Raw genomic sequence first — 14,778 nt, forward strand, 5'->3', positions numbered from 1 at the left:
GGATTTTCTGGCCCTCCCGGCACTGTGAGGATCCAGTCACACTGAAAGTCAATGGACTTCTGTCTGGGCCATCAAAACCCCCCCAGTGGGTTCCATCACAATCGGGTTGTAAAATACTGGCCTCTGCCTTTAACTATTTACATTGCAATTTTGAAACTTCCTTTTTGCAACTACAGATTCTACTCAATTCCAATTCTTACCCTTTCCCTCTCCAGGTCACAGTTCTGGGGGATTTAATCTCTCTCAGTATTCTTAGCCCTTAGGGACATGCGAGCTTTCTTCTGCATCTGGTAGGTCATCATCATCTGAAGAATAGGACAACATTTTTATCAGCATTGCTGTCCCGATAGCTGGGAAACTGAGTGTAGGTTTCAAAATGAGTGAGCAGCAAGGGCAACAAAACCTTTTCAATGAAAGGCTGATGCAAAAGAGAAAGCTGAAGGGAATCGAGCTTTGGACCCTTTGGGACAAGGAGAGAAGAACTCAGGCCATTCTGAGGAACTTTTTGCTACCTGAAAGTATTCTGGGGGAAGCTTTAGCAGAGAAATTGGGTGGGATTCTCCGTTCTACCAGTCCCGTTTTCTGGCGCGGTGTAAGTGCGCTGCCGGTGGTGCGGAGGATCCCGTCATCAGCGAATTCTGCCCAGGATCTTCAACTCTTGGGGAGACTGTCACAGCTGTGTCATCCACTGCTGTATCAAAGATTGAAAAGGTATTGAATATCCAAGACTGAAATTAACTTAGACGATGAAGACTGCTACAAGACTGTCATGAAAGGAGACGAGATGATTTCTGTTGTGTATCAGAGTAACACCATTGGCTGGTTTAATGTTACATGTTATGCAATGACGTGATTGGAGCATTTTGCGGGTTTTTGTGCAGTTCACCACTATACACTGTTTGAGCAACATCTTGTAAATAAGCCTCTTGCACTGTTATACAAACTCTACGTGTGCCACCTCTGATTTTTTTTCTCTTTGTGGCTATAAAGAACATAACAATTTCCCAGTGATTTTCTGGGAGGACCATTTACTTTCAATCGGTAGTGGTAAGAGAACCATATCTGTGTGACGGTTATTCCATTATGGACATAGGGAAGAATTGCTGAGGATATGGAGACAAGACAGGTTCATCCTATGTAATGACAGACATTTCTTGTGGCCAGTCAGCTCTGGGGCAAGATTGTTGTGCAGAATTCACAGCTCCAGAAATGCTAAATATTCTGCCGCAGCTTCTGTGCTGACCCCCAGCTCTGAGGGGACGAAGACTTTCAGCTGGGACTACAGTGTGGGCGGCAATTGACTCTCACCCTAGGAAGGTACCAGCCCTTTAGCAGTGTGATCCTCAATGAACTCTAACCTGGATGCAGGTAGAGCATCCTCAGTGGAACATCTTCATGAAGAACAGGAGATAAAGGGCGGGATTTTCCGCACCTCCCACTGCAAGGCAGCCTGCCGTTGACCAGCAGCAGGATCTTCTGGTCCCACCACTGTCCATGGGATTTTTCTGTTTTATCCATCCCCCACCACCAGAAAACCCATGGCAGGAGTCCGCTGTCGACGGGACTGGAAGATCTCACCAGCGGGAGTGACCGGAATATTCCGATTAATGTAGGCAATACTTTGGTAGATTCCAAATAGAAAATGCTGGAAAATCTGAATGCTGCTCAGCCACTATGTTCTGGGGGATTTAATCTCTTCCAAAAAGACAACAGAGACGCCTTAAGGTGACCATTTTGCAGGATCTCAAGAGATCACTCAGTACCGCAAGGGATTCTTCGTTCTCTGGGAAGAGCCAATTTAGGACCAGCAGGACTGAATGGGGAAAGTTACTGTTTGCTGAGGTGCCTTCTGTAACCGCCACCTCTGGCCTTACTTCATGAAGAACTGAGATATTCATAACTTCCTTGTCGGCCCTGGGTCTCGTGGATGGTGTCTCTGTGGAAGAAAGGGACTCACTGCTCAGTGTATAAAATTCTCAGCATTTGAAGGCTACATTTACACAGCTTCTAAATAAATGGTTCAAGACAGATGAGCATCATATGATTTTCCCAAGATGCCTAGAATGCCAACAGCACAACTAAATATGTACGTTGATTATGAAGAACAGAGAGAATCAGCGCACTGTCTCTCCTTGTCGCTAAGAGAAGCAATAATCCTGCCTTTGATTGAAAGGTCTGTGCTGGCTGGACTTTGTAGCTTGATATCTGATGGATAAAGGGTCACTGACTGAAGCTATTTGAGGTCATCTGCTGGAATGTTAGTAGCCATTCTAGTATCAATTTTAAAAGAAGTATCAAAACCCTGAACTTGTACTGTAACCGACCAATAAAGACTTTCTACTTCCCTGAGGAACTCGAAAGGGTCATTGTTTTCTGGACGTTTCCTTTATTAGAAGGAATGTGTTTGTTAATATTTGCTGGTCTGCAGCATCGATTAAAATGTCTGGAATTACAGAAACACTTAAAATGTCACTTTTTTGCTACATTTGGAGCTGTCTGCATCCCCTGCTGGCCAGTCTTGACATCTAAACTGGATTTTCACACCACAATGCAAGCATCTCAAAATGGCTCCTGGTGTGGAGTTTCCCACCATTTTGATTTGGTTGACAGGCTTTGAATGGGGTGGTTGCTTATGGGCTTAGCCAATCTAGGAAGTTATGTGAAACCCTGGAATCACCACAAATTATAGCCCAGTTAAATGCTCTAAGCTCGACCTGCCTCTCACACTGGATCGCCTACTCCAATATAAGATCACCTTTGGTCTGCAGAAATTAGGAGAGTTTCTTATCCCTAAAACCCGCAACTATGTCATCATGGGTCATCTTGTCCTCCTGTGTTCCATAACCGCAAGAACTAGCCAGCCGATATAGGTCAGTTCGGAATAATTCAATCGATTCGTGCGGGGCTGATGGGGTGGAGGGTGGAGGTTGGAATGCGGGGGTTGTGAGGTGATGGGTAGGGTGGTGGAATGCGGGGGTGGTGGGGTGGAGAGTGGGGCATACGGCCAGGGTCACTCTGCAGAACTAGTGGCCAAGGTGGGATGGTCAGTGGGGTGCGCAGCATAAGGTTGCCTTGCAGGCGGCGGCAAAGGCAGTCCGTACCTTGACACCGCCCCAGTCCCATTGGGGGTCACCCCGGCCCCGCAGCCCATCTCCCCATTTCCCCCCACCACCACCCAGCCCTGGCAGGGAACCCTCCCCCCCACTCCTCCCAGCTAGCCTGGCTATTGTCAGGACCAGCAGCCCACAGTCGCGCCTTTCCGTGTCCAACCTCCTCTGTCTCCGACATCAGCCAAGGCACCTCTTTCCCGATTTCTAAAAACACAAATGAACCTCACTGTCGGGAATCCCCCAGCGGAGGCAGAGAATCGCAGAGGCCCCAGAGAATACCGGGTCAGGGCCTCTAATGATATGTCAACGTCACTTATTGTATGTGCAGAGTGGAATGCATAGACACCACTGTCAAGGCCCCGGAGAATTGGGATTTTCTCTGAATCCGGCCCCCGCCACGATTTCGGCATCACGTTTCCCGATTACGGCGTCGGCCGACGGAGAATCCTGCTCCTGATCTCTGACTTATTTTTCACATAACTCACTAATCAGCTAACCCAGCACAGATTAAGACTTTAAACTCGGCATTCCTGGTTTGTGTGGCCTAGTGCTACAGTGGGTGCCACATTTGCTCACTTAGCTGCTGAAGGAAGACGATGAATTGCTTTACCTTCGTAGCCTCTAAGAGACACTCATTAGCATTTCTCTTTCTCTGGCACAAGTTAATAACTTTATGCTTCTGAGGGTTGTTCTGTTATTTGATTCACAAAACCTGAATTTTAATTTTGGCAGTATTATTATTTTTTTTAAAAACCTCAGGAGCTGTTGTCAGGTTTAGAAAGTTGGTGATGTTGGTTCTAGATGTGGGAAGAGTTGTCTAATCATGTAAGTAATGCTTTAGTTTAAATTATGTATTTACTCAGGTGGGCATGTTTGCACAATGAGTAATATCGCCTTTGTTCAGTTGGGCAGGTTTTTTCCCCTCCCTCTGTATGTCTGATGTATTTGAGTCTGTAAATCTGTAGTCATGGGAAAAGTGGGGTGTATGTCGCATATGTGTCACTCAAGTAACACTGACACAGAGCAATGTACCACATGATTATGAATAAGTAGAACATCTTAGATGGCATCAGCCAGCAGCTGTGTTGTCTGCGGGATGTACAAATCTTTCATTTTCGGATTCAGCTCACATGTAGAAAGATAAGAGGAAGAAAATCAGTATGCTTAACTCAAGTAAACCATAAGGCTTAAATGCTCCATTCAGGGAGTTTTGTATCTGTATAACCAATGCAATAAGGCCAGCAAGTGGTTAGTTATATTCTATTTGTTATTTATTAAAGGTGCTGTGTGAACTGACAAATTGCTGCTCACAATTTCAGTGGTTTGGAAAACAAATGGACAAACTGTTTGATCGGTAAGGCAAGGAGCTGAGGGAGTCCTTCAAAGCTACCATTGAGGAAGCATTGGGCCAATCTAAGAACAGTTGGGAAAGACGTTGAAAGCTGTGCGGGAGCGAGGTGAAACGCTGAAGGGTGTTGAGTTAGTCTTGTTGCAACATGATGAGCGGCTCGTCTCATTGGAAGCAGAGATACTGCTTGTGGAAGAGAGGATCAAGGGCCTGAGAGCAAAGGTGGAAGACCTGGAAAATAGGTCCAAGCGGCAGAACCTTAGGATAGTGGGGTTGCCAGAGTGGAAGGCCCAAGGCCAAGGGAGTACTTTTCAGATTGATGCCCTCCAGGTTGGTGGGGATGGACGAATAATCATAACATCTACTGGGAGGGAAACACAGTTTGAATTTATTAGGAAATCAGAGCCAAACTAGCCAAGAGGCCTGCTGCCTTTAACAAGATGAAGGCTGCGCTATACAAGAAAGGAGTGGGGTTCGGGGTGGTGTACATAGCGAGACTGCGAGTCACAATGGAGTCAAAGGTTCACTACTTCAACACGCTGGAGAAGGCGGAGGTCTTCATTAAGGAGAAAGGACTGGGACTTAGCTGAAGAGAGTCGAATAGGACTTATGAAGAGGAGGACGGGAATGGTTGATTAGAGACCTTATGGTGCGGTGTGTTAATTCTTTAATTTCTGGACAACAGGGGGTATTTTCATGGGGTGAGAGCTGGGGGAGGCAAGGTAGTTGGGGGTAGTAACTAAAAACGTAATCTGTGAATTGAAGGGCCTCCGGTGGGAAGTGGAAAATAGTAGAATTGCTGGGGCTCAGGCATTTGTGCAGAGAGGACTGGTCAGGGGTTTATTTTTGTTTGTTTTCTGTTGCCTTTTGGTTCCTGTGAATCTCACTAGCAAGAAGGTGCAGGCTAGTGAACAGGAGCAGAGTGGGGGAGGGGCTGCAATTTGTTGGACCTGATCAGACAAGGTTCAATGAGTCTGTTTGTTAGGTTGGGGGAGGTGGTTAGCAGGAACGGCAGTCACTCTACGAGCCCACGGTGGAGAAGAGTCAATGGCGGGGGGGGGGGGGGGGGGGGGGGGGGGGGGGGGGGATGCAGGCGAGGCTCAAAGAACCAACAGTGACAAGAGGAATTTCTTTGTCCCATCCTTTGGAGGGGGCTGGAGGCTAACTTAGATGCACCTTGGACCGGGGGATCCGCAAGGAAGCCGGGATGACTCAACATGGTGGAAATGGCTGATTTAGGGTGTACAGAAATAGCAGGCCAGCGGCCAAGTGGGAATTGGTGGAAAACCCTACTTTTACATTCTCAGGCAGAGAATTCTACTTTTATCTCAGTGAGACTGAGAGCCAATCTGGTGGAGGTCAGTCAAGTGAAAGTGACTCCCCTGAGGAAATTCTATAGTATGCAAATTCTAATTAAAGGCATAAACCGTACGTCGTTGGAGTAGTCAAGGGTCAAAGATCTCAAAAAATATTATGAATTATATGCTGGAATTGACCGCACACTAGCCCAGCATATCATAATAAAGGGTAAAGGGGGGGGGGGGGGGGGGGGGGATGAGAGCCCCTGACGAGACTGAAATGTGTGAAGTCTGGGGGACCTGTGAAAAAGATGAGATTTTATCTCATGGAAAGAATCTCGGGGCCGATGTGATGGTTTTACAGGAGACCCATTTGCAGTTGCAGGGCCAGACCAGGCTGCAGAAAGACTGGATGATTCAGGTATTCCACTCGGTCTTTGAAAGTATGGCCCGCGGGGTGGCGATCTTAATCAATAAGGGGTTCGCTTCCTAGCAGAAAGGGTGATAGCTGATCAGGATGGTAGATGTGTGAAGGTCATGGGTAAGCTGCAGGGTAAGTCGGTGATCTTGGTAAACATGTATGCCCCGGGATGGCATGATGTTTATAAGGCAGCTGTTGGCCACACTATCAGATCTAGACACTCATCAGCTGATTCTGGGGCAAGATTTAAATTGTGTCTTGGATCTGCGACTCAACCAATCCAAGCCAAATTCGTTGGGCCCTTCGGAGGTGGCGAAGGCGCTGTTGGATAGTTAGGGGTGAAGTGGAACATAGGGTGTCCATGTATGCAGATCATCTTTGAAGGACCCGGTGCCCACCTTGCGGGGTATAATGAGGATACAGAAGAGTTTTATGTCCTTTTCTAGATAAAAATTAAATCTGGAGTAGAGTGAGTATTTTCCGTTCAGCACCTCGTGGAATGAGCCGGTCTAGGGGTACATCCTTTTCGATTTGCCAGGTCCAGCTTCCGATATCTGGGTCCAGGTGGTTTGAGTTTGGGCCCGACTCCGCAAGCTGAATTATATCAGCCTGGTGAATAAGGTCAAATCTGACCTACAAAGTTGGGACAACCTTCCTTTGTACATGACGGTTAGGGTTCAATCAATTAAAATGAACATTTTGCCAAGGTTTCTGTTTCTATTTCAGTGCATTACAGTATTTCCTCCCAAATCATTCTTTAGGGGGTTGGAACGGTTAATAGCCTTCATAGAGGTGGCAAATCTCTGAGGATTCGGAGCATTGTTCTACAGAGGGATAGACAGTCAGGAGGTCTTGCGCTTCCGAACTTCATATTTTATTACTGGGCTGTTGATGCGGAGAATGTGTTCTTTTGAATCTCCGCCTCCTCTCACGCTCAACGGTTTTTGAACTCAACGGTTCCTCTTTCCCTCTTTGGATTTTTGGATGTTGGCTTCTGCCTCTGTGGTTTTGAACCTCTGGTGTTCAGGCAGAATGTCCAGGCCTCAGAGTCTGGTTGGGATGCAAGGCACCTCTACCCACAGGAATCAGCGCCTATATGATTGCTTGTTGGGGAGGCGGTTAGATCACGGGAGGCCGTTAGATAGTTAATGGTATGGAGATTGGCTATAATTGGTGATTCTTGATTTCTCGCCACGCTGTGGAGGGATCCTCATCTTGCTAATGGATGCGGGCTGTTGAGATTGCAAAGCCCTTAGTACCTGGTGCGGTTCCAGATTTTGGCCTATCCCACGATCTAACTGTTGCGTTTCGCTTGAGTGAGAGCGTGGCATGGCCGTTAAATTGCACCCTGTATTCTTGTGATCATGTCTGTGACGTTAAAGTCAAGAACAGTGACAAGGTCAACAAGACATACACATTCATAGATCCAGAAAGTACAGCAACATAAAGCTCTGATGAGACAGCTGAATATCGGAGGCAGAAGAACTGAGATTCTTCTGTTGACAATTTTGTTGTCCCAGATTTGGAGGTGTGCAGCTTAGAAGGCAATATTTTTATTGAACTACCAATTGTGTACACATTTGTGAGAAACTCTTGTCACCAGGGAAAACATTCCAGTGCAACAGGACGTAAGAAATGGCTTTACCTCAAAGGAGTTCACCTCTCTCAGATTGATGCAGAAATTGGATTGCTAATTTGCATTAATGCACCTTGGCATGTAATTAACAGTCAATGAACCTTATGCAATGGAGATTCTGCTTGGCTGGTTGTCAATGTTCCACTAAATGGAAGTAGGGACAGCCAGAAGACACACAACTGTCCATGTGTCACAGCTGATGGTATTTCAGTAGCAAACCTGGAAGAAATAATAAAACAGTAGTTCAACCATGACTTTAATGAATGCAGTACCGTTGAAAAGGCAGAGATGTCAAGGGAAGATTGTCAGTTTATGGATGCAGTATCGAGCACTGTGAAACATGTGGACTATATTACACAGCTGCCTTTCGGGAACAGACAAACAAACATGTCAAACTGCTGACAAGTGGCAGAACAATATGCTTTAAGCCTTAAGAGGAAATTCAACAAGGACAAAGACTGTAAAGGATTCATGAATGTCCACATTGACAAGCATTACACACGGAAAGTTTCTCAGGAACGGTTAAGCCGCGATAATGCCAAGGTGTGGTACATACCGCATCATGGCGTGTATCACTCAATAATGATAATAATCTTTATTAGTGTCACAAGTAGGCTTACATTAACACTGCAATAATGTTACTGTGAAAATCCCGAAATCGCCACACTCCAGCACCTGTTCGGGTGCACCGAGGGAGAATTCAGAATGTCCAAATTACCTATCAGCACGAGCGGGAGGTTCCAGCGGGACGGTGTGGCATGAACCACTCCGGTGCTGGGCCGCCCCAAAGGTGCGGAATCCTCCTCATCTTCAGGGGCTGGGCCCGCCTCGTAGTGGTTGGAGCCCCACCGGCCGTCGGGAAAGGGGCCTGACGCCACGCCAACCGGCGCTGAAGGGTCTCCGCCGGCCAGTGTGAGTTGGTGCATGCGCGGAGGGATTCACTTCCACATCGACCATCGCGGAGGACCACAGCAGCCGATGTGGTTGTGGGCATAGGTCCGCCCGTAGATCAGTGGGCCCCGACCACGGGCCAGGCCACCGTGGGGGCACTTCCCGGGGCAGGATCCCCCCCACGACCCCCCCAGGAACCCCAGAGCCCACCCGCCAGGTCCCACCGGTAAGGGACCTACTCTGATTTACGCTTGCGGGACTGGCTACAGGTGGGCGGGACTTCGGCCCATCGCGGACCAGAGAATTTGGGCGGCCCCAGCGCCCACTGAGTTGTGCCGGACCCTGCCATTCTCCGAGGCGGGTGGTGCGACTCACGCCGGGCCGGTTTTTGGGGGGGGGGCGGGAGAATTAGGAGGACGGCGGGGGTGGGATTCACGCCGACGCTCGGCGATTCTCCCAACCGGATGGTGGGTTGGAGAATCCCGTCCCACATCTTTCGCGACTTGTGGGTGGAAATCCACGCAGGCACGGGGGGAACCTGCAGACTCTGCACAGACAGTGACCCAAGCCGGGAATCGAACCCATGGTTGCGCCTCTGCTTGTCCTACCTTCTCTCGCTCCCTCATCAGCCACGGGGTCTGTTTCCCGATTTTTAAAAGCAAAAGTGATCCTCACAGTCAGGAATTTCCCCCGGTGGAGGCAGAACATGGTGGCGGCCCCGGAGAATACTGGGTCAGGCCTGCTAATGATATGCAAACGGTGTTTACTGTACGTGCAAGTGGAAAGCATTGACACCGCTGTCGAGGCACCAAAGAATTATAATTCAGCCTGCCACAATTTTGGTGTCAAAACCGATTCTGCGCCCAATTACCTTTCCCGATTTCAGCGTTGGCCGATGGAGAATCCCACCCAAGGTGTGTCATTGGCTACAGATTTGATGACTGAATGGGTGCAGGGTGGGTAAGGAATAGCTGTGCTGTATTAACAGTTATTCCAGAAGATGAAAGAGCTATGGAGGTTAATCTGGGCTTGAAGCAGGATTGGCTTCCCCAGAAAGGGCTCCAGAGACTGAGTGGATTTGCGACCCACTGTCAGGTTCTTACCATGATGGTGTGTGGGAAAGACAGATACAAAGTTTGAGAAAGGTTCTTAGTGCTGTCCTAAGACTATAAATGCCTGATGATGAGGCTCTTCAGAACGTTCTTTGTGAAGTAGAAACCATCATTAACGATTGTCCAATAACAGCAATCTCAGATGAGCCTAATGACTTGGAAGCTATCACACCAAATCACCTGCCACTGATGAAGACTAACCTTGTGCCCCTCGGTTTGTTCAGAAAAGAAGGTGTGTATCCTTGCCACAGATCAAAAGAAGTTCAGTATGTGACGAATCTGCTTTGGAAAAGGTGGACACATGAGCATCTATAGTTGTTACAGGAACGTCAGATGTGATTGCACATGAGAAGAAATGTCATAATGGGAGACATTGTCCTGATAATTGAAGACAAAGCATGAATGATGGGAAGAGATGTGGAAACTATACCAGATCAGATGGGAATTATCCAACAAGTTTGAGTGTGGACCAAAGGCAGTATTCTGGAAAGACCCATAGACAAGCTTTGTCTACTTCTTGAAATCGTGGGCAAGTGACTCTTCCAGAATTGTAAGGCAGCGCTGATCATCTGCCAAACAAAATACTTTAATACATGCTCTTTGTTTTACTTGTATAAACATGTAAGTTTATTTTAACTTGGCTCTATGAAAAATTATGTAATTGGAATGCTTTATGCTTATAATAATTAGGGACCAGAATATTACAGATAAAGGAATGATAACAAAAAAGAAAGAACATTACCCTATCACAGAGATCCAACTTTGATTAAAACATGTATTAAAAACTATTCCAATGCATTAAACTAATGAGTGCATATCCTCATCCAAACATCAAACTCATGCTAAAAGTTCTTGTGGTGAAGGGCACAACTGAGTTCAGGAGTTGATTAGTTCTGCATCTGAGGGATTAAGGCCCTTCCCCTGCATGCAACCAACAGTAGTATTGAAGGCAGGGGGTGATTCTCGTTATTCACGATAAACTTTACTTCTGTCAAAATTCTTGAGAGCAGATTTTTGTCAAAAAAACATGTTCATCAAAAACCCTGAGAACATGCACGAACAGATCAAAACCGGTTCTTGCTCTCTTTAACAGACTCCTAAACGACCCTCTTATAGACTGACCTGATTAATACCACAATCCTGTATACTTCACCCGATGCCAATGTCTATATATTTACATTGTGTACCTTGTGTTGCCCGATGATGTATTTTCTTTTTATATACTAAATGACCTGTTTGAGCTGCTCGCAGAAAAATACTTTTCACTGTACCTCGGTACACGCGACAATAAACAAATCCAATCCATTCCTCAGCCAAAGGTGTCAGGTAAGACATTCAAAAAAGATAAATCCAACGACAACTGTATATAAGAGTTTAATGACAAAGCACCATGTTTAATGATGGTAAAGGTAAAGACACTGCAGTCCCAGGTGACCATAGGCTGCTTTCCCCGTTGAGGGAGAGAGTTGACTGGTGGTGATTTAACCTGAGGACCGCCACACCTCAGGCAAGGGGCAAGGTTGAGAAGGCAGGGCCTTCATGAATGACCTCAGCTACAGTAGTACAGGAATTGAACCCACACCGATGGCCTTGCTTTACATCACAAACTAGCTGTCCAGCTAACTGAGCTAAACCAGCCACCATGATTGTAGGTGCTACTCGAAAGGAGTTTAATTTTCTGAGCTGGTATACTTGGCTACCACATCTGAACACTGTTCCCTCCAATGCAACTTATCAACCCATAACCTTCAGGTTTCCCAGCATCGCATTTTGGGGGTACCCCTATGGTATGCTAGGAATCCGTCTAGGATAGTAATTGCCCAGAAATGCTATACTTCTTCTGGACTATTGCGTTGGTTGGGAGCCATTATATAGAAATGATTTAAATCACTAACTTTGGACGGTTCTGCCAGTTTTACCCTGATAGTTACTCTGAGCGAGTTAGATGGGGGTAAAAAAACCTTCTAACTCCTGAATAGCTATGATTAAACAAACCCATCCCCAGCCTTGCACAATCACAACCCCCATTGGGACCCACCACACCACCCCCACACCTGACCCGACTCTCTCCCCCCCTCCGGCCCGACCTGACCTGACACCCCCTCCTCCCCACCCATCGTTCTGACCCGGCCCAACCATAAAAAATGGGAGTGACTTACCTCCTTGCGCCCAGTTAGTCCATGATGATCCTGCTGGGGGCGCACTTCACTGCTCCTGTCTCACCCAGCCTGAGTGAGGGAGTTGGATTGGATTGGATTTGTCACGTGTAGTGAGGTACAGTGAAAAGTATTTTTCTGGGAGTAGCTCAAACAGATCATTTAGTACATGAAAATAAAATTTAAAAAAGAAAATACATAATAGGGCAGCACAAGGTACACAATGTAAATACATAGACACTGACATCGGGTGAAGCATACAGGAGTGTAGTATTAATCAGGTCAGTCCATAAGAGGGTGGTTTAGGAGTCTGGTAATAGCGGAAAAGAAGCTGTTTTTGAATCTGTTCGTCGGTGATCTCAGACTTCTGTATCTCCTGCCCGATGGAAGAAGTTGGAAGAGTGAGTAAGCCGGGTGCGAGGGGTCTTTGATTATGCTGCCCGCTTTCCCCAGGCAGCGGGAGGTGTAGATGGAGTCAATAGATGGGAGGCAGGTTTGTGTGATGGACTGGGCTGTGTTCATGACTCTCTGAAGTTTCTTGCGGTCTTGGGCCGAGCAGTTACCATACCAGGCTGTGATGCAGCCAGATAGGATGCTTTCTATGGTGCATCTGTAAAAGTTGGTAAGAGTCAGTGTGGATATATGGAGTATGGAGCTGATGCTCTTCATGACCAACCTCTCAAAGCACTCCATTACGATTGATGTCTGGGCCACCGGATGGTAGTTATTGAGGTATGTTGCCTGGTTTTTCTTTGGCACTGATATGATGGTGGTCTTCTTGAAGAAGATGGGGACCTCGGAGTGGAGTAGGGCCAGGTTGAAGATGTCCGCGAACACATCTGCCAGCTGGTCCGTGCAGGCTCTGAGTGCACGACCAAGAACCCCGTCTGGACCCATTGCCTTCAGGAAGGATGATCTGACTTCGGAAGCTGTGATGCTGGGTATAGGTGTGTTTTGGGCTGCTGGGACACTCAACAGCAGATCTCAGGTTTCCTGCTCAAACCGAGCATAGAATGCATTGAGTTCATCGGGGAAGGGTGCACTGCTGCCGGAGATACTGCTTGGCTTCGCTTTGTAGCTCGCTATGTTTAGGCCTTGCCAGAACCGACGAGCGTCTGTAACACTAGTCTGTGATTCTAGCTTGGTCTGATATTTTCTCTTGGCATACCGGATGGCTATATGGAGGTCGTACCTGGATTTCTTGTATAGGTCAGGGCCACTCGACTTGAAAGCCTCAGACCTGTCCTTCAGTAGGGAGTCAATCTCATGAATAAGCCATGGTTTCCGGTTGGGGAACGTACATACTGCTTTCTTCAGCATGCAGTCGTCCACACATTTGCTGATGAAGTTTGGGCGAGAGGGCTTTGGAACTACAGCACGGGTAAGTCTGGCGAGAGTGGCAATCTGACGGAGATTGCCTGAGGAATCTGAGGAAGCTACAGGCCATTGTCTACTTTGATTCCCAGATACATGTATTTAGTAACTTTCATTGCCAACATCTTCAATCTTCACAGGAACAATATCATTAACTGGCTTATCATGAATAGCAACATCCTTGTAAATCTTTTCTGCTCCCTCTCTAAAACATTGACATCCTTTGTAACGTATAGTGCAACGTATATAACGTACAGAATTAGACACAATTTACTAATTAAGACAGAACCACTATTTTATGAAGGTTTTCCATAATTTCCTTGCTTTACTAGTCTGTGGACAGAATGTTTTAGATGCTGGAGTTTTAATGCCTGCTAACAAAGAGTCAGAGGGGAGTGGATCCCGAACAACCACAGCAGCCACATAGCCATTTAACACTCAGTTGAGCATTAATCAGATTGACTTGCAGCTCTGTAATCCCAGCAGTGACAGTGGCGTCCAGGAACTGGGACCACAAGCAATCTCCAGAAAGCCCCAAAGTCCAGAATGAGGTAAGTGTGGGAAGACTCATGGTATCCTTCACTGTTACACTGGCAGCAGCATCCTCTTCTTTAGTAAAGACAGATGCAGATTATCATTAAGTACCTCAGTCTCCATAACATGGATCTCCTTTTGGTCTTTAATCATCTCATGACTACACTTTTATTCTCTCCAAATTGTTATAAAATAATTTTGGATTTCCTTTATATTATCTGTGGATATCTTCTCATATATTCTCAGTGGCGCTCAAATTTATGTTTTCAGCTCACCCTGTACATTTTACCCCCTTGTTCTGGAATGTCCCAGAAGAGAAAACGTCCTTTCCGCAACCACCCTGTCAAGACCCCTCAGAATCCTAAAAATTCCAATCAATGTTTCTTTTACTTTTTAGGTAATGGTCTCAGTGCATCTTTGCCATTGGCCAGTGACAACTCAGGGCTGAATTTCTGCTGCCACAGCCTTTTATTTTACTTTTGTCAGTATTTCTTTCCCCTCTCCCCTGAAGATCTGACACTTTCAGCCTGTTGCTACTACATGTAAGCAGTCAATGTTCATGTGTGAGTCTAACTAATTAGTATTGGTAGCTTATTTGATTCTGTAGAACATCAATAGTTGATGTTGCGCTTTTGAGATTGCGCATAGTGTTAAAATGACATATATTCAGCAACCTTTTTTAAAATGCAGGCCTGGTGAGGGCCAATCCCCTTAACTCCTCAGCTGAGTGAAAAATGTTAGCTGGCCTTCATCTTCCACATAGTTACCACCACATGCTTCTCTTCAACTATGCTTTGATTCACTATCTAAATCCTTCAATGTCAACATATCTGTGTTGGTGCTTTGAGGTAAATGGACTGAATAATGCAGGGTCTTTTGAAGTGCTGATTCTTTTGCA

The 14,778-nt window shown here is 46.5% G+C and overlaps 1 protein-coding gene across 1 annotated transcript in view; it reads right to left on the bottom strand.

The window, feature by feature from the left end:
• Window positions 1–1,807: 1,807 nt before the first annotated feature.
• Window positions 1,808–14,778, bottom strand: part of LOC119965620 (ubiquitin-conjugating enzyme E2 E2-like) — a 253,520-nt gene continuing 240,549 nt past the window's right edge. Inside the window, exon 4 of the mRNA XM_038796406.1 lies at window positions 1,808–1,936. Coding sequence (XP_038652334.1) covers window positions 1,895–1,936 — 42 coding nt within the window. The 3' untranslated portion in view covers window positions 1,808–1,894. The remainder of the gene's footprint in view (window positions 1,937–14,778) is intronic.

The sequence above is a fragment of the Scyliorhinus canicula genome, chromosome 5 (assembly GCF_902713615.1).
Source record: "Scyliorhinus canicula chromosome 5, sScyCan1.1, whole genome shotgun sequence".
In the NCBI taxonomy this organism is placed as follows: Eukaryota; Metazoa; Chordata; class Chondrichthyes; order Carcharhiniformes; family Scyliorhinidae; genus Scyliorhinus; species Scyliorhinus canicula.